This window comes from Pecten maximus, chromosome 13, assembly GCF_902652985.1.
Source record: "Pecten maximus chromosome 13, xPecMax1.1, whole genome shotgun sequence".
NCBI classification, from domain to species: domain Eukaryota; kingdom Metazoa; phylum Mollusca; class Bivalvia; order Pectinida; family Pectinidae; genus Pecten; species Pecten maximus.
The window spans coordinates 11,856,065-11,877,982 of NC_047027.1; the positions used below are offsets into that span (position 1 = coordinate 11,856,065).

The following is a 21,918-nucleotide window of genomic DNA, read 5'->3' on the forward strand; positions in this document are numbered from 1 at the left end:
CAATCTAGTCAAATACGATGTATTAAATAAATGGGTATACATAACCACGTACGCAATCCTACAATAATGATAATACCTATTGACGGATAACCTAGTTTTTGGTCAGTTACATGAGATGAACATTTATATGTAAATGTAATGAGATGAATAGATTTTTATTTAGTCGTACTTTTACAATGTTCCTAACACAATGACTTGTCACACGTCTGATCACATGCATCGTGTTATCTGACTTTTGTATACAAATTACTAACACGTAGACCGGCAATACTTAAAGACTTAACGTTTTACACTGAGCATACTAGTATTACTGGTCTATATACAATTAAAAGCGTTCTTGCATGCAATATTTGATAACCAAGCCCGAGAAGAAAAGGAACGTAATATAATATTTTATAAAAAAAAGTGCACAACAACTTTCACCGGTCATCATGATATTCGGCATTGCAATACTATTAATTTGGCTTCCTCCCTCAAAATATAGGTCATTTAAGCAATGTATCATGGTCTTTGTCAATGAAGTTTTTTTTTTTCCTACAGAAATTTTACTGATTGTCCCTACACAAATGCACCAGGCTGAAGAAACCTCATAACGTGTTTCTTGCAAAACTTATAAGGCTTTTCAGAATTTACTAAAAACCACCCGCAACGAAAATCTCTCACTGTACTAACCCAACCAATTAAGGCGATACACAACCGATAATACTACACCTGGATGTTCTTATCTTAAAAGCAATACGCAGGTAAGCCTCGCAAACGCAAACAGGACTTACGAATAAATCTTTCGCTGTTCAAGAAGAGCTCTAGTTTTTTCAAAAGCTCATGTCATATCAAAACGGACGAATCTTTTGAAATTGCCCATAGACTAACGTCCAATATATAAATTCGGCAGCATGACCTCAACAAAGCCGACGAATGGTATTTCTTGTCCATATGCTTCCTTTACCTGGATAATGTGGTCAATATGTAATAGGAGAGTGAAAATGAACGGCCAGACAGGGGTTCGAACCCAGGACCTCATAATACTAGCCGAATGCTCTACCAATTGAGCTACATGGTCGCCGGCGTTCATCCCAGTCCGATTCCGCTACATATATGTATACTGCAAGTTACTATTGTTCTTTCATAAATCGTCGATCAAACGATTCCGTCAATTTTGGCACCCGTATCAAGAATACATTTTAATATTGTCCCGCCTATGTCGACAAGCTGTGTCAACCTTCTGAACTTTTCCCTTGTCGCTCTAGACAGGAAAGAGCCTTTGCTGATATCTCCACCTATAGTTTGGCTTTCCGCATCAGACTCATTAGTATAAACAGTCCAAAGCTCCACATTAATAATATTTCGATTGTTCTTCTGTCTTTGTTCCTCTAGCCTTTCTTTGACAAAGCATCAATCAGTGAATCAATATGTTGCCTTTCTATGATTGCTTCGTGTTTCGCGAATGTGTCAACTGCTACCTCGTGATTGATACGTTGAGGTTTAGTATTTAACATCATATAGACAACGATGACCTCCCCTGTGTGCGAGATACATGCGTGTGGTGAATGACGTGTTTGGGGAGGCTGCTGTACATAAGTTTTGTCATAGCGCGAATATCCAGGACACGTTTCCTAGCATGAACACTACTTCGTGGACAGTTATGATAGATATCTTTCACGGACAGTGTAGTACATACAAGATGCCTACCTCTGTCTCGTAGTTCCAAGACAGATAGTAAAGACGACTATATTTAGTCTGTGAAGTTCCCTTCGATGATTTTCGTTCCTTACGCCATGTTATGCTGTATTCAGAATGATACTGTACATACTCGGATGAAGTGTTCAAATATCATCAAGGAAACGGCCGGGCAATCTGGATAAGGAAATTACATTTCTCCTTTTGTTTTTAAAAGAAATGGTAACTTTATTTTCTACTTGTTATTTAAAATGGACATCATGTAAGTAGATAACAACTTTACAACGAACACCAATTATTATTTGAAACTTTAAAAAGAAATATCAATCATTACTAGATACTATTGTTTATAAAGATTATCAATTATTAGCTGAAAATGTCTCTGAATTACACGCCTGTAGGTAACTACCGAGGATTGTTCTGCCTCATGTTGGGGTGTACCCGGTCCAAAGTCTACACTATAACTATAAAGCACAATGAAGTCTTTTGGAGAGTTTGTTAATCTTCCTGAAGCTCGGTGTTTAAATCTAAACCTGTATCAGCCTTGCCTTCTTTAGAACTGTTTTCAAGCAACTCATCGTTATCACGGTCAGACATCTTGATCACCGGTCTCTCCTCGTTTCACTTTTGAAGAAAGAAAGAGTTCCTCGTTTTGTCATGTTCACTTCACTTTCCTGTCGATGATTTCATCAAGAGTTCGATCAAATGGAATGGAAAACTTCCATATTGGAGTGACGTGATCCGCGGTCAGCATTCAATTTCATCTTTTTGCTTACTGTTCACCGTGTAGTCCAAAAAGAATTCGCACAGGGAATTTTATTGTTGAACCTTGTGACGTTGCACGGTAGATTCTGAGTATTTATACATTCCATGCTTCCAATTGCGTTCTTAGGTGCTTGCAGCTTTGGTTGTCCTTCCTATTGTATAAAACGTTCAGCTTTGTTATTTGCTCTTGACCATAACGGTGTGATTCGATGGTGTTGGAAACAACTGTTCTTAGTATATCTTTTAACACTGTAACAAGACTTCAGTGCTTGTTTCTATCATTCTTGATTTCACTTTGGTTTTCAATTATCTGACAAGGTCAATTGGATCACCGGATTCATAAAGGAATAGATTTGTGTTAGTTTTCTTGAATTGCGGTATATCCTTAATTTTCTAGAAAAAAAGTCCTTTCATCCAGTATGTCCATAGTGGCTCTTGTGTCAACAATTATATCTATCGGTGTTACATGTATGATGAGAGTAGCCTTTGGTTGTATGGTTTTCCTCGAGTTTACAGGTAGGATGTACTCGCCATCTGATCCCGAACTGTTATTCTGTTAGTGTGCACTTGTCTTTTCATTAAGGACCAAATCCTTCTTCGTAGACCTACATACATTACTGACATGATTCCTCTTGTTACAATGTTTTTCATCTTTTGCTGGACGTTATCGTTAGTTTTTTGTGGTCCATGGTTTTTCGTATTCCTTTCCTTGTTGTTGAAACCTTAATGTGTGTGTGTTAACCTCTGCCTTGACCCTAGTTTATGGAGTTCATCTGTTCGCGTTTATCATTAATTTCATTTGTTTGTTCATCATTCATCTCCGGCGAACGTGCTAATTTCAGCATATTCCCCCTTGACATATCATCATCCCCCATGATACGCCTTGTTAGAGTGTATAGGAACATGGCTGAATTTATCTGTGGTTTAATTTCTTCATTCACATAAATAAATTCACAGTTATCGCCCCGTTTCATTCATAGCCTTGTGCTTTCCCTTCTTTGTTCCGCTTGTCTAACATTGTACCGCTCATATTCGTGATCTTTCTTGGTGTAAAATAGGCTTCAATGGCATCAGTAACTTGTTTATATATATCCAGCTACACACCATTCCCGGGAGCTAATATATATAATACTTTAATTCGTCGTTTACTTTCCGCAACATCCATGGCAGCTTAAAGGATATAACCTCTATTTCCATTTTCCATCTGTTTAACCTTACGAAAGTGACTTCTTCCCCGCGTATCATAAATGAAGGGAATTGTGGCAGACTGTTAGCCATCGCTAACTGAAGACCTATGGGGATTTCTCATGTTACCTTTTTCTTTTCTTCGTTTATGCTAATTATCCTTTTGTGTGTTGTTGGTCGCGCTACTCCACGTGTCATTCTGTGTTTTAAAAGTCCATTTATGGTCTTGTTGAATGTCTTAAAAACTTGACTATGTCAATATCTCTCCCAATGTCCGAGATGTCGATTTATAGCCGTTCTCTTATACTTTAGACTCTTATAATTGTTTCCCTCATTATGATTTTATTGGGTTTTATTGGGTTTAGATTCGCAATACAATTGCTGCAATTTCCTTCTAGGGCCTCGGAACTGATCGTTTCTAAATCCAACGCACCTCCTTCTATATATGTGTGCCAATTAAAAAAAATATTTACTTGCATTTTTACTTTCGTCGTTTGAGTTACGCCATGGCAGCCATAAAGGACCTACAGTTATCCTATCGAGACGATAACACCTGGATTTCAGCTGTGACGATTATTCATGCAATCAATGACGGCAATGATTTGTCAGATTTTAGAAATAACATTGGTCTTGAATTCATTGGCAATGCTACTGTTCTCGTCATTTTACTAGGAGTTGCTTCCCTTGACACGCAATTGTGGTTTTCTGGCCATACCTTAAAACACTTTCATGTCCCAATTCATGTTCTTTTTGGTAGCTTCTGACTGGTTCATGTGTACGAATATGTTCATTTCCTCAGCACACACTTCCTTCAAACGTTTGGTGAGTGGAGTTTCTGCTACTTTTTCAACGTTCTGTAGTCCTTTTTTAGGGCAAGGCATTTCTGGTCTAGTCATGCCTCCAATGGCCAGTTGGTTCAATGGTTCACCACATATTCAATTGTCAATGAATGTCAGATGCCCGGATGGTCGGTAGAATATTGACACAAACCACGTTGTCAAAATCCCACAAATCATGGAATTCTTCTTCGCCCGAAAATCTTAAAACAAAATTACCAAGCGAGTCATGATTCCAATTTAGGCTACTTGACACTGAAATAGACCAGAACCTCATGAGCAGACAAATACACACACACACACCCTTACATACACTTACCCACACATCCTTACGTACACTTACCCACACACCCTTACGTAAACATACACACACCCTTACGCAAACATACACATATCCTTACGTACACTCACCTCACACCCTTATGTACAAATACATATGGCAAGCCATGTTATTTATTCACGGAGCAAAGTTGATCCAGGATTTTATCAAATTATATAAGATATCTTATATAATTTACAAGATATGTTATATAATAAATGAGATATATTATCAGACAATCAAATAAGATATCTTATATAATATATGAGATAGATAATATCATATAATAAGATATCTTATAAAGGAAATTATCTGATTCAAATCATGGATCTCTTCCTCGCCGGAAAATCTTAAAGCAAAATTACCATAGCGAGTCATGATTCCAATTTAGACTACTTTACACTGAAAAAGACCAGGATCTTTTGAGCAGATAAACACATACACACACCCTTACGTACACATACATACACCCTTGCGTACACTTACCCACACACCCTTACGTACACTTACCCACACACCCTTACGTACACTTACCTCACATCCTATGTACAAATACATATGGCAAGCCATGTTGTCATGTATTCACGGAGCAAAGTTGATCGAGGATTTTAATCAAATTATATAAGATATCTTATATACTTTACAAGATATGTTATATAATAAATGAGATATATTATATACATTTCTTTATCAGACAATCAAATAAGATATCTTAAATAATATGAGATATCTTATATCATATAAAAAGATATCTTATAAACGAAATTATTTAATTCGATTATAAGATATCTTATAAAGAACGAGATTTTAATCTGAGATTAAGAACTCTCCTCTACTCGATGAAGGATCAGAGATGAAGCTGAAACTACATATAATGGTTAGAAATATATCTATTATTGCCATATATTCGTGTTTGTTCTAACACGACATCTGTACTGTGCCTTGCTGATCTCGGTCGCGACAGAGGGTTTATTGTGTATGTTCTGCGTGCCTTCCAACAAAAAGTAAGTTACCTTACAGAGCAGCCATTCTCGAACCTTTAGGTTTTGTCGGTCTCGTTCTTTATAAGATTTCTTTTCTTCATAAGATATATTATACATCATATAATATATCTTATAAACATATAAGATATCTGATAAACATGTAAGATATCTGATCAACAAGATTTCTTATATAATATATATCTTAAATAATTTGTTAAAATACTGGATCAGCATTGCTCCGCGAATAAATGACAACTTGGCCTGGCATACTTACAACCTCAGACGTATTTTTAATATCTTACGTAGCTAGTCGTGTTAACAATGTATGCAATAAACCTCACTCAACCTAAGTGGTATTCGATAAGGTGTGCACGTGATTTTGTCTTTAATCATTTTATATTTTTTTCTCACGATTGGAGAGATCTATAGCGTGTTTTCCGATGATACGGTGGACATGCCCGGGCGTTACGTTGTTATAACCGGGTACATCGTAACTTCCTGGTTGTTGAGACAGTTTTCAAACAACGATTCCATGTTCACCATACAGGGGAATACACCAGCCATGCTTCATTTATTGTTCATTTTAACTACAGCAGTTTATACAGGTAAGTAAACAATGAACTACACCACTGGAGGGTGGCATAAAAAGCCAATTTCAATTGTCTGTATCTAATTAATCGGGGTGTACATGGTCTGTATATATTTAATCAGGAAGTAAATGGTCTATATTTTATTATCTGGCTGTACACTGAAGCCTGAATCTACAGTTTGTATATGTGTATTATCATATTGATAAAACAACGTAACTTTAGCTATACATAAGCCTACAGATATTTAAAACAAAGGGGTATGGTTGAGGTTAGAGGGGACATATTTCATACAATGTATATGTTGATCAAACAATTTCACACTGAACTACATGTTAATGTGTTAGGTAAAAATATAGCACACCACATCGTTTAATTCAGTTGAGTATGTGATGCGTATAATGTTTTGTTACAAATCTTGAATAGTACGTTACAAATTGTGTGACCCGTTACATATTGTGTGACACGTTACATATTATGTGGTGCTTACACATATATAGTGTAATAGGTAAAATATTGTATGGTAAGTTATCACATCTCATCACATGTTTGTTTTTATTTTCACTGAGAGCTACGTCATTCGACCTATCGGCCATCAAAAACACATCTGTTATAATTCCTATAGAATATTACCTATTTCCAAAAATCGCATCATCTATACCTGTACAATGTATATACATGTAAAATCATACATACATACATTCGTCCGTACTTTCAAAGTTTTAAATAATACCATCACATTCCCTCACACATGTTCGACACGCACGCATATACACATGTCCTTTCATAAGTACACAGACATCAATACAATCATACTGACACCGAGACAAATAACTAACACACAGACTGACAGCTAAACAATCAGTACTTATACAAACAGAATCCCTGTGTAGCTCACAGATATGAAAACAAAAAACAAAGACCAGATTGCATACACTAACAAAGGACAGAGACAGACAGTTGTATGATGGTCTATATCTTGTCTATCTATCGACCGTCAATATTGTCAGGACAATTCTCCATAAACTTGTGAAATTAACACTGGGTAAATAACACATATTTACAAAAAACTGGTTATTTAGTCACGTTATTTTTCAAATGTTTAATTCAACGGTAAAATATATGTTTTCGTTTCTTTCTGAATGTATTATTTTTCTTCTAAATCTGTCACAAAAACAGGAAGAAGCACCTTTGAAATACCAGAATTAGAACATCGACCTGTTGATACTAACATATTCTACAGTCATTAGATCAGAATAAGTAAAACATGTGTTTCCTTGATATGTACGTATACGTGTACGTATTATGGTCTTTATTTTATTACATTGGAAAACTATCTATGTGGTTAATTGCATTTCAAATTTGTGTAATGGTTATGGTAATGGTAATGCCATTTTCACAAAGTAATGTGTAATTTAATTAATTACATTGCCATGTAATTAAACCCGTGTCTGACAATGGATCAGTAATTTGTTTTTCCGGATACAAACTACAAAACTGTTTAGAAAATTGTTAAGATATTTCTGTATGTATACATTGTATCAGGGTAAACAAATCAAATCGAATAGCGCACTGTTCTCCGACGGTGTCCTCGACCTCGATTGGACGGGATTATTGTCTTGATACATATTTTAAATTAAACTCGGTATTTTGTATTTCAAGTCCCTGGTTACTGGTCTGTAATATTATTTCACCATGTAATTAAACCCGTGTCTGACTATGGAAGTTATTTGTTCTTACGGATATAAACTCCAAAATTGTTTAGAATAATGTTGATATATTTCTGTATGCATTGCATCAGGGTAAACAAATCGAACTAACTTGCATACTGATCGACTTTGATTGGACGGGATCGCCATCTTGATACATAATTTAAACTAGACTTAAGTCACTGGCTACAAGTCTGTAACTATTGAACTGTCGACATATCGAGCGAGTAGTCCTGTATCAATCATTTTATCATGTTTTATTGTGTTTCAGTGTCTGGTCAGTCCATCATCATAACAGGACCAAGTACCTTAGAAACACCAACATCAGAACTCAGACTTACCTGTACTCCAAGCTCAACCGGTATCACAGATATAAATAGTATTAGTCTTATGAAAAACTCTAGTTCTACAGATTATCAAACAGTAGTGTCTGTTTCCTATGATAAACTCACCTCATCCTCAGTAATCAGCTGGGGTAACGTTGTCAGTCAGAGCAGAGCGGGGGTGTCAGCCACAGGAAATGTGGACACGGTATCTGGAGCTCAGCTTGTGTTTACAATCGCCACAAATAGGACAAACTGTAATGATGGCGGAGCTTACCGATGTATTATGGGAGCCACTCTAACAGGCGGTAGTGGTGGTGTAGCGACAGCTGAAAAATATGTCACGGCTAAAGGTTTGTATCCGTAGTCAAGCAGTTGTCTGAAAGAAAGAAGAAATAAATTGCGTTTTCATTGTCACTCACAAACTAATTCACCACCCTCAGGACAATTTAGTAGCTTCAATTTTCTACTGTGTTTATAACATACTTATTTTCAAAGATGATGTTAATGATTTGATTTGGCTTAAATTGAAATTTTATTTTACAAAAGTATGTTGAAAAGTATTGAGAGAATATCTGTATTATAATTATTTGAAATGTTAACCCATAAAGACCAGTAACAAAACATCAAACAATACCGATATAATAGGGAAACTATAATTCCAACTCAAAATAAAATAAACTAAGGAAACTTATAAACCAAAATATAGATTTCATGCAAATTAGTTTAAATTGTTTTTTTAAGCATGATCAAGAGTATAGACAGTATGTTTACCTTTTATTGATGATCATTGTATTAATTTCAAATTGCATTGTTGACATCATATTAAAGATCATTTATTCTAGCACAGTTCAACCGATATCCACTAACGACATGACCGTGTTTCCCTTCCCCAATGTGGAGAGTGTATATTACTCCGTGGGATCCTCAGTGACATTCACGTGTACAGGCACTGTAGGAAGCGACAAAAAACCCCACACATGGTGTTACAAGCGTGTCACCGACCAAGGATATACCGTAGGCTGTAAACGATTTTTGATTTTACATGATGGTTGATCAGTTCATTTTTATTTACTTGTTTATTGAAAAGAAAACCATTTATAAAAACAACTTAATGTATTGCTTATTCTATATACAATTGAAACAAATGGAAACGGAAAATTTGTCCTTTTCCCCTTTCCATACAAAGTTATGATTTAAAATGATAAAAACAGACAGTGTTGGTTTCTGGTTTCTAGGGTTACCCGACTGCAGCTGACATTAATCAGAATGATAACGGTTTGATACAGTCCGGGTGTAACTACCAACGTACCAGTACACTTACCTACAATGTGACAAATGACGACACCAACACCACGTTTATGTGTGAACCGTTCACTGGAACCGTGTGTGGCTCAAATCCAGCTTCACTCATAGCATACAAATCCATCGGAAGATGTAAGGATCAAACATGACTTCAAAGAAATCTGATTGACAAAATAAAACACTTAATGATTTTAAAAAATCAATTGGTAGTTTAAATCGATAGATACTATTCTTAAGTGATATGTGTTATCTTAAGTTTGAAATAATTTTCTAAAATTACAAGGAATCTTGTTTCAATTTTTTTTATGATTTACGGTAGTCAAATTATCATTTAACAAACAAAACAAAATTGTCCTCACACATTAGGGCTAGCTTTCGCCACATTTCATTCATCCATTCATTTCATCTATCTGTTAAATATATTAATTCATTTCATTCACGCATTCATTTATTCATGGCTAATTATTTTCACGGAATAATTATCGTTATCATTATTCTATGGTTTCACCAATGTTCCTAAGTTACAGACTTTTACGAAGATATTTAAATCCTGAACCCTGTTGCAATGGGTTTTAGGGGACACGCATGCTTGTTTCAATTAATCTTCTCATGCATTAACCGTGCACAAATTTCCTCGAGTCATCATCACATCAAATACATTAGTGAACATATTGCAAAAACCATCGTTATCTGTGGTGAGTATGTTTGAAAAATCATCATCATCATCATCATCATCATCATCATCATCATTAAAACTAAATAAGCATATCATTATATCCATACTTATCGCAGAGACTAAGACAAACGTTTTTGTCATACATTTGTACTTTTGTTAAACATACAAGAATAATATCATTTAATCAAGCTGCAGAGAAAGTTTGATAAGACGTTAACATTGTAGTACAGGTGTAGGCGACCAGTTTTATGAAAAACCTTCTGTGTAAATGTCGGTAATCTACAGAGGCTATATTCTATATGGGCATTAAATAAGTTTCACTTTTTGCGATCTTTTGATAAATTAAGAACGAAAGGAATTAAATGACAGGGGATTTCATAAATTATCTTAAATTAAATTGGATAAATACTAGCTTTAAATTATCACAAAAGATTCTTAAATGACTTAATACTATACAAAGTCTATAAATGACGAAACAAAACACGTTTATTTGCGATGCGATACACAACATTATCTATATCACACAAAGATATACCGTTGTACAATATTACTTTATACAAATGTATGCGAGGTATTTTTTTGTAGACGTACCTATAACTACAACGCCTGTTTCGGCTCCAAATACAGGTAAATTTGGCTCCATTTTTAGTTCAGGCGTTAAAACCGATTATAATAATGCCTTCAAAAGAAAATGTTAGTATCTGTTTTCTGTCTTCCTACTCAAACATTTGGAGTAGAGCATCACAAATCTTTAAGTAAAATTTTACTTTCACTAATAATAAAACATTCCTTTTTTTCAAAACTATGATTTGTTAAAACCTGAACATGTGATAAAAAAGGATGTTAAAGTAATAATTAGAAAATGAAGAATCACATTATCACTGTTTGACAAAAACACTTCTACCTACATATGTATACCTAAATTATTATGAAATTCAAAATAATGATTTTTTCCAGATTCCCCAGGTGGAACGACAGGCGGTCATGATGACACTGGAAGTATGTACAGATATGTTATAACATCTCACCTAAAATTACCACTCAACCATAACAGATTACGTACTGAGGTTGCTGTAACAACTAAAAGTTCATCCAGTTTCATTAATAACGTACAAAACCATTGAAAGATGTAGGTATTGAAGTGTATCTATACATTTTGATTTATACAATACATGATCAGGCAGTTACCATATAAAGTCGCAAACTTACTATACAAACAGTGACTCGAAGTGAGCAAGCTGCCGTGAAACTTTGATAAGATGTTGACATTGTAGTACATTAGTAAATTAGTTTCACTTTTGGCGACCCTCCAGAAATTTTGACGAATTTAGACCGAAAGGAATAACCAATTACCGATCACAATACGGATATGTTATGACCATTCAACAATAGCAAATGTGTTTACTTTCTGAACAGATGACGTCACAAACTGGATCATCGTCGCTGTTATATTCATCATGACGACTGTCGTCCTCAGTATCGTTGTTGCCTTCCTCTGTCGTAAAGTATTAGAATTGAAAGGTAACGACGATTTACTTGTTGGTATAATTCATCAAAGACACCAAATTACACATTTTATTAAGCTATGTCAAAAATACAAAGTATAAAATATTGTGAATATGACACTTGATAATACAGCTGTTTAACCAGTTCTTTGTTTCACCATTGATGGTCATGATCAAAAGTAAGGTAAAGCAGAAGGAATCTGCATAGCAACTATCAATGAGTCCGGGAAATTGCTAAGTACTGCAGGTAAAGTGCATTATCATGTAGATATTGTATATTTTGTAATGGGGTATGGTTGCCAAGTGTTTATGTTACCGGTGACGCTGTTTAAAGCCTCTGAGACTTAAGGTTATTTTAAAGAGACAAAGTTGTTACTGATATCCTCAGAATTACACATACCTAATTGTATCTTATATAAGGAAATACAAAATTAACGATATTTCGTAAATAAATGTATCAATGTATAATGCTAATGTGAAATATTATGGTACGATTGTTATGAAGGAAAAAAGATGTCATCATCTTGTTCACTTTAGAATACTAAATATGACTGGTGTGTTTTTCATAATAAAATGGCCTAGTGAGCTTATGCCTTTGTGCGCCTCTGTCGTTTGTCGTCATCACCTTTTTTCATTCAAACGACTACTTCTCAAGAGTCAAGAGTTCAAAAGACCTGACAATATGTCTGCAGCATACTTTGGTGAAGAGCGAAACATGCCAACGGGGCCTCTTATTTTTCGAATGTACAAATAAAATGTTGTCGCCACTTTATTAATGAAACGCCAGTCAGTCAGTCTATATTGATAAGTTTTTATTTCATTTTATTTATTCATTTTTTTTTTATTTATCATGAATCATTGATTAACAACCAAATTATCACATGGAATTACCTGTTACATTAATGATCACTTTTTAATCCACAGAACGTTTACATAAAAGTGTAAATTACGAGGTGGTGAACAGGTAAATATACATGTTTAGTTAACAATATGTTGCAACGTTTCCAGAGTGATTGTTTATTATGTCAAATTATTAAGAGACAACAAAACCTGACCAGAATATAAACGAAGTAATTACAGAAGAATTGTTTACAGAAAAAGATAATAGGGCTAACAACAATTACAGTATCCATCACTTAACTACACAGTTATATACTCATAACTCCACAATTACTTTATCTATCACATAATTACACAGTTTAATACCCATTACTCAACAATAACTGTATCAATTATTTCATTACATGGAGAAGTTTAATATTCATCACTCGATAATTACTTAATTGATTGTATGGAGCTACTCAGTTGTTTCACTTTAGAAAAATACCAATACGTACACGGAATCGATCTCGAGAACCTAGATCAAACATAAATAAGATATACGGACATCATTGGATAAATACATCAACGTTCTGGACGGTTCCTCGTCGACAGAAACACAGATGTATTCTAATAATTTGTTCTTTTCTTTTCTCATCAAAACAGAGGATTTTCAAGAAATGATGAGCACGTGTACAACACCACGGACAATTACGAAATACCACAAATATAGAATTAACAATGCAGCTACGAGATGTGGATAATCAAGGGTGCACACACCATCAAGTTCAGCGTATTGTTGTTGTAACCAAGGATACACATACCAGCAAACTAAGTGAATTCCTGTTGTTACCAAGGATACACATACCAACAATCTAAGTGAATTACTGTTGTTAGCAAGGATACACAAACCAACAAAATGTATTACTGTTATTACCAAGGATAGACATACCAACAAACTTAGTGTATTACTGTTGTTACCAAGGATAGACATACCAACAAACTAAGTGAATTACTGTTGTTAGCAAGGATACACAAACCAACAAAATGTATTACTGTTGTTACCAAGGATACACATACCAACAAACTAAGTGTATTACTGTTGTAACCAAGGATACAAATACCAACAATCTAACTGTATTACTGTTGTTGTAACCAAGGATACACATACCAACAAAGTGTATTACTTTGGTTGTAACCAAGGATACATATAACAGAAAAGTAAGTGTGTAATTGTTATTGTGGCCTAGGATACACTTACAAAACAATCTGCCCATTGGGCCTTAACGGTCTTAACGGGAAACTATTTTTGTCAGTGACTTTGCTGAAACAATGGTCATATTTTCAATTGCATATATGCCTATACAATAACAGAGGCCGACAATAGTATAAAAAATGTGTGTGTGGGGGGGGGGGGGGGGGGATAATTCGGGACATCTGGACTCGACTGTCAATGTCAAGTAAAGTGCATGACAATCAAAACCTTCCACCTTTAATCCTGTGACCTTGAATCTTTGTGAAAATGAATCTTAAATTTATCCCTACAAATGCATAAAGTTTCACAAACAAATGTCGTTTTAAACTAGGGAATTGGAACTTTATTGTTTTTTGGGGAATTCGCCACATCCAACAGCTGCACCACCCCCTGAAATTTGAACCGTAAAACCTTAAACCTTTTCCACAATGATACCCATATAATGAACATATCTCTTAGTATTTTCAGTAATTTCCATAAAATCTAATTTCTTATGCCACTTAAAGGGACAATTTAGTCAAGCATCCTTTTTATAATTCAAGCAGAATCGATAAAACATATACCCAGACTAAATAATCTGCGGTTAACAGTTAACTGCTACGTAGTCAATGTCCATTATGGTCAGTTTAAGTTTTGGGAAAGCCCATGTCAAATATAGCTATGCTCCAAATATAGTGCAACTTGTTGCCCCCTCTGGCGGGAACAGAGTTGGTTGTAAGTGACGACACGGTAGATCCGACGGATACTTATTTCTTTGGATTTCGATTTAACAACATGTTTGGGAAACATGTATCATAATTGATAGATTCAATAATGATTTATTGTTTAAACAATTCAAATCGACCAAACACAGGTTTATTCCAGGATCACCGAACGGGAATTCTTGTTCATGTAATTGTGTACACACATGCATGTATACGGCCGATACGTATGCAGAAAAAGATTGTATTTTCATTTGTGTACGAATGCAAACAAACGCTAACACCAATCTAGGTGATTTATTCCATCCATGATGTAATCAGAACAATACAAGAATGGAATTATGATAATGGAAGTTGTACAGAACAAAATTATCGCACTCAACGTAACTCCGTAGGCCGATTTAGGTCACGTCTCGCTCGTAACTGTATGAACTTCTTGATTGTTGTCGCAACCGTTCGAAAAAAAACTCACATTTGTTATATTCATTCACTGTCTACGTTTGGTACGAGACCTGCAACCTATAACTACAAATGCAAACCAATGTTGTTTACAGTCACGAGATGGGGCTGTCCTTGCACACGTGTATACAAAGTGTGTAGAGAGACTAGAGACGACTTGTATATAAATCGTATGGTTATACGATTAGGATCCCCCTTACGATTAATTAAAAAAACGCATAGAAAACATAAACATGTATCAAAATATGACCAAGGACAGTTCGTTAGGAGAACTGAAGTACACTATCATGAAATAATGTGTGAAATGATAAAAAGGTAAACAAACTTTACTAAATTGTCCCTTTATGTTGCGCTTACTTCGTGCTTTTCCAGTAAGGCATAGAGCTTGATTTTGATTAACACAACTGTTCTTTTTTAGTAGATAACATTGTTACATTCTGCCCCTTTTCTGTCCCATCCCTATTTGACCAGTAAGGCACATTTAGGTTTAATACGGCTGTTGATAACACGATGCCTGCCAAGTTCAATTAAATTGCCTCCACTAGCTTTTGAAAATTCAATTAAAGAAGTTTTTATTTTTATTTACTTATATATTTATTTATTTGCATTTGGTCCCATTTTGACCTATTGTAAGGCTCAAGGAGGCACAGCCACCCTTTGTACACAAACAAAATCATGTTTGCTTGTGGATACATTCTACCAAATTTCCAATTTGTTTGAAGTTGGGGGAGGTTATAATTGTTTTAGTTTTATTCCTTTGAGTCAATCGGACTGTTGATTCATGAGAAGATTTATTACAAATAGTCTGCCTTTACCCCTTTTTACCCAAAATAGGGTCGCTAGAGGGATCACGCCCTTTTTGTTCACAAACTTGAAGCAGTTTTTGATTGGATGCTTGCTGCCAATTTTGATTGAAATTCATTCAGTTGTTTTTAAGTCGAAACTATAACAAGTTGACGGCTGACGCATGACTCACGATGACACACAAAAAATAACAATAAGTCACCATGACGTATGATCAGATGACACTAAGGGAGCGATATAAATATTTACGCATTACATCTTATACAGTAGGTAAGCGATTCAAACTCATACCAAGTTACATTTTTACGCATTACATCTTATACATTATGTAAGCGATTCAAACTCATATCAAGTTACATTTTTTACGCATTACATCTTAAATGTAGATGTCATAAAGGGAGCGATATAAATATTGAAGGTGCCTACACGAATATAACATACATACCTGAACGGAGATGTAGTAGGTTGGCACTTTTTACCGGTATTGTATATAACAATAAGTCGGATTTTAATATTTACATTAAAATATCCTCTTAAGGTCTAAATTGCCTTCCTTGTCTGTGTATTTCGTCATCTTTCATACAGGAGATTTTTACAATGTATAGAGGATATCTAACAGTGTCTTCAGTAATACCAAATATATGTCACGAGTGGGGCTAATATTTTGATATTTTTCACGAAAAGCTACACTGTTAGATAATCTGTTTATTACATTTTTTATCAACGAAAACCCTACCCCGTATGATAACTAGGCCTATCCCCCTGTCCAGGTGCTGACATATATGCCGGGCTTTCTGATTGGTCAATTATTTTGGTATTTTCTAATCATTAATTTGATTGGTCAAATCACCAAAGTGATATTTTTCACTTGTGAAAAATATCACTTTTATAGAATGAATGATTTTTGATATTTCACTAGTAAAAATGTAATACACACATGTATATTTAATTGTTTTATCTCGTTCTGTTGATTCTAACATATACTATACAGAACTAAGGTATGACAATCACAATGCTTTACATTAATTCAGGTCCATATGACCATTAACCTTATATCTCTACGCTAAATGAGATGTATACAGCGTGTAAAGAATCTACTTTTATATTTGTTATGTCCATTGGACGTATATTTGTTATATTTAAGGATTGATTGTCAATTTTGTTGCTTGCATGGACTGATGAAAGTGCAAATGGTACATGAACTGCTTCGCAGTTCACTTCATTTGCACGAGGTTCACTTCCCTTCATCAGTCTATGCAAGCAACAAAATTGACAATCAATCCTAATATTAGCGTTAACCAAATTAAAAACTTCGTCACCAGATTGCAATATTCGGTCGCAACGGTGTGACTTAAGTACACGTATGTCACTTTGTAACATTGTTATACATTGTACTTATCGTACATGTGTGCACAGTAGTGGAACAGCAGACAGTCAGGTATTCTCGTCGCCAAGGCAACACAAAATATAGTCCCATACACGTTTTGAGTATTACGATGTTGATACACATAAATATTTTCAAGGTAAAATATTCATTTATAACAAATATTTATGATATTGTTTAATAAAAACTTATATCCATATAAATACGAATTCAAAGTGCAGTGTTGACAGTATAGTTTGTGTATGATTTGGTTACTCCAGACACATGGATTCGGTTAAAAAAATGAGCACAAGGCTAAAGACGCGATCTGGCCCAGTTAAATTTCCCCCAGGACAGCCATTAAGCCTATAAAGACAATGACACGCCTACAGTGAGATGAATAGTAGTGTTGTGATATAAATAGTAATCGTGAGACTGGGCACATGGCTGTGTTTACATGTGTACAATACAATGACAACATACTCACACAATTGATGTTAATCCACTTAATTTAATTTCTCCGACTGTAAATTTCACAGACATACCTATTCCAAATGTTTTGCAGGAATTTAAATGTTTGTTTTGTGTAATTCTTTTTACCAGCTTGCCATCTAGGGGCATGAGGGTCCCGCAGATATGAAATAGATGTGTATGGTCTGTTGACATTTTCATTCCAATGACATGACGCGAGGACAGCACGAGCCTGATATTGCTTGCTTACAAAGGCAATACGCTTATCCTCATAAATGTTCAGTGTATTGTTGAAACTTTTAACAAAATATGTGTCCTTTCCTAGTTTGAAATCTTGAGGATTTTTATACACTGTACAATTTTGAATAACACCACGGAGAAGTTTTTCTGCTACTGGATCAGTTATCACTAGTCTGGAAGGCTCATGATTTGGATCTTTTTGACATCGTGATGATTTTGGGCAATCTGTATGGTTGTCACAATAATGCTTCACTACTAGTAGCTTGGTCAGAACATTGGCATCACCGTCACAGTTTCTAACAGCCAAGTGGAAATGAGTGGCGATGGGTTCAACTTTGTTGTTCAGACCAAATCTTTCCCTCTTTGTACTTTGGTCCTGACGCTACAGCAGACAAAGATTTCTTCATACTCTTAATACCATGCCATGTATCATTTAGATTTTGGGTGAATGGGTGATCTTTCACCAGTTTGTTTATGGCCATACTTCTATCGTGTGTATGTGTCCTTATAGAAATATCATTGATGGATGTATCATATTCAAGCTTAACAAAGTCCTTGTAGGTGGAGTAAAACTTGTTTCTTTTTTCAACTGACAGAATACCAATGCAGCCCTATTACAAAATCTCCCATAATGGGAGGGCAGCATCCCACTGCAGACAAATGAATGATTAATTTTGTCATTAATGAGGTACTGTCCTGTTGGTAGGTATGGTGAGGAAGACCTTAAGTAGGTATGATGGGTTTGACTTTTATGTGAGCATTTCAGTTTCAACACACCCACATGTCCTTTACGTGTTGATGTTTTTACCAACAATTTTCCTTGGCACCGCCGGGCATGGTTTGCTGCAATTTCCATAAATCTTGAAACTGAGTTTTGAGTTGTTACAAAGAACTTCTGATTCACTTGCTTCCGTGTATCACGCAGGTATGCTGCTGGTATTGGTGGAATTTCTTTGTGATGCTTGCAGGATTTCTTTTCTTCAATCCAAAAGTCCAAAATATTTTCAATTATGTCAAAGTTGTTCACTGGTCTGTTCATTTTTTTCATAAGATGTTCTCTAACAATTTGTAATTTCCAAAGTAATATTGCTTTTTTTGAAAAATCTGCTGGAATTTTTAATTTGATTGATGGTTGACGTGTCCTTTTCTACGACATGTTGAAAGTTGTGAATTGTATAAATGAGAAACTGATAATGAACTAAAGTTTGGCCCACACATATGTGTCTCCTGGATATAGAACATTCTAATGTTCCCTCACAAAGGGGAACCAGGGAATTATAAAAAACATATACAAACATGTAGTTGATCTACAAAAAACTTGAAAACCAGTTATAAAATTACATCAAACAGATTGTAATATATTAAAAGTATTTTATTTACACCTTTTAGTGATTTTGTTGTAAATTGTAGACACTGATCAATGGCTTATTACCCCTGTGTTAGGCAGTGACCATTATAGGAATACCTGAGAATGGTTCCGCCAAAAAACCACATGGCTTCTCTGTGACAAGTGGGCCACTGAAGGGGTTCTGAACGTAATATATTATTACTACTTCTTTTATCAACGTATATATTAAATGACCATTGATATATTCTTATAAAAGATAAATTATTTGTATCTTTCAGTTTTCAAATTTAAATAGTTCGAAATCATACAATGAGTACACACTGTTTTCCCCATGCACACCCTCCTTAACCTATGATGTATTGGTCAGAACTTATTACTTCAGGGGGCTTAGTACAGATTAGAACAATGAACGAAATGGAGGGAAAACAAACAATATCTCTGAAAGTAACACAGCTTCAAAAGGATACCATTCGTCATTTATTTCTACACAATGGATGGGATTTTGATGAACACATGTGTGACATGACTTTTTTGGAGTCTGGGTCAGATAATGAGACTAATAATGATAAGTTTATTATTGAGCAGAGAGAAGGATATGAAGAGTGTCCATATTGTTTCTGTAAGCCATGTATTACTGGTGAAGTTAACCGGCAAATGTGGTGGGAAACTGAAAAAAATGAGCCAAACAAGCAAAATAACAGTTTTAGGAAAGAGAAATATAAGCGTTTTTGGACAATGCTTTTCCACAGGGAAGTGTTTTTGGACGATAGATACAAAACAAAAAAAAACTGCAGGCTTTGCAGCAGGACCCACATAGGAGAAAGCTAGCCTGGCATAAAAGGGATATTTTATCTAAATGTGTGTTAGACAAAGTGAGAACGTGGTTCCCTAATCCACAAGATATGCCCTACATGGGCCATTTGTGGGAGTAATCATTAGCCAGACTCTATGGTCAAGCGTGGTGATCTATAGGATACACTGATACAAGATAACCACTAGCCAGCTATAATCATCCCCTTGGGAATCGGGGAACCTGGAATCAAGGGCCCCAATTAATAGAGTTGATGCCGTTCTCAATGGTGAGTAATAATGAAACAATTTAAAATTTAATTAGAACTTTACATGAATGATTGTTGTGATATAATGAAATTGTTTAGACTATAAACACGTGGAGCAATCCTAAGGATTCTACTTCCGGTGTAAACATAAACATCGGAATAGCTGTCAATCAAAAATAGTGAACCTTACTGCTACAACATCCTATTCAAATATTACAAAAGAAATATATTTTTGTTTGTAATAATGTTAACATAACCATATTCAGAACATAAAAGTCTGTGAGCATGCTGAAAAATTAGGTGATTATTTCATTAAAGGGTTTTGGACACACAGGGTATTTTTCAATTTTCTGTTAGCCCGAGCCCATAAATGTTGTCTGACACAGGTTTCACCTCGCCCTCCAAAGCTATTTATTGCTGCTGGCTGAAAAATTTTAATGAGCTAGGTGGTCACGTGGTCCGACGCGTCATCTGGTTCACCTCACCAGTATCACTAGGCTAGAATCTGCCTTGGTATATGCATTTATAGAGGGAAACTTCAAAGAGCCCCATATTATTTTGTAAAGATTTAAAGCAATGACAGTGAATGTCCTGATTTTATCATATTACATGTTTAGATTTTCTTTCCACACCTCATGTCTGTAATTGTATAATCAAAATAGTAGACCAGCGGACAATATCATAACCTTGGTAATTTACTAATATTACATGTCATCTTTTTATTTTATTTTTATTTTAAAAACTCAAATAATGGCATATACACTATAGGTCTACTCAGAGATGTAAATATCACATGTGATATATACATCGCTGGTCTACTATACAGTGAGGTGACAAAATGACCTCACTTGTGCAATCTTTTTACGGTGATTAATTTTCTTAGCCTTGTTAACCATTTTATTTTTGGCATAATTTGATAAGATTTTGTACACTTTTAAGAACACGTTTTACCCTTTTCTGTCGTAATATTAACATAAAAATATCCATTTCTTAATTTTGCAAGATAAAGATTTGATAAAAATGCAGTAGTTTGATTTTGATCTGAGACGATACATGTTTTTTTTTTACATTGAACTTTGAGGATTTCCTTTGTACACATTAGATGAAGAATTTTTAAATATTGGTTGAAATTAAAGCGTCCAGATAATTTTTTACTCAAAGCATGATATTATGACATGTTGGAAACTAAAGATCCTTGGATTCTTTATTTAAATCAGTAACTTTGAACTGTCAGTCTTGGGTAAATGTTTGAAGAAATCAGTTACTGTTCTGTTCAATTTTACAGTAATGTACTCAAACAACGTCCTTTTTTGACAATTCCTTAAATAATGTTTTATGAAGGTTATAAATGAAATGTATTTGATGTGGTAAAAATGTTACGCAGACATTCGTATTGATTTGATTAAAACATCATTTTAAATACTATGCCGGGGATGACCTACATAAAAAAACCGGGTGGTTAGCAATTAAGCCGATAAGGGAGTAGGAGGGGCTACAACAGCCTTTGCTGCTGCTGTAAACACAACCACA

The 21,918-nt window shown here is 34.9% G+C and overlaps 2 protein-coding genes across 2 annotated transcripts in view; one reads left to right on the forward strand and one right to left on the reverse strand.

Annotated features, from left to right (window-relative positions):
- Positions 1-21,918, reverse strand: part of LOC117341380 — a 137,747-nt gene that overhangs the window by 33,267 nt on the left and 82,562 nt on the right. The gene's annotated exons all lie outside the window — the stretch shown is intronic.
- Positions 1-21,918, forward strand: part of LOC117341378 — a gene marked incomplete in the record, with an annotated part of 106,213 nt that overhangs the window by 13,535 nt on the left and 70,760 nt on the right. Inside the window, 2 exon segments of the mRNA XM_033903230.1 lie at positions 9,235-9,401; positions 9,623-9,814. Of these exon segments, the coding sequence (XP_033759121.1) occupies positions 9,235-9,401; positions 9,623-9,814 (359 nt within the window).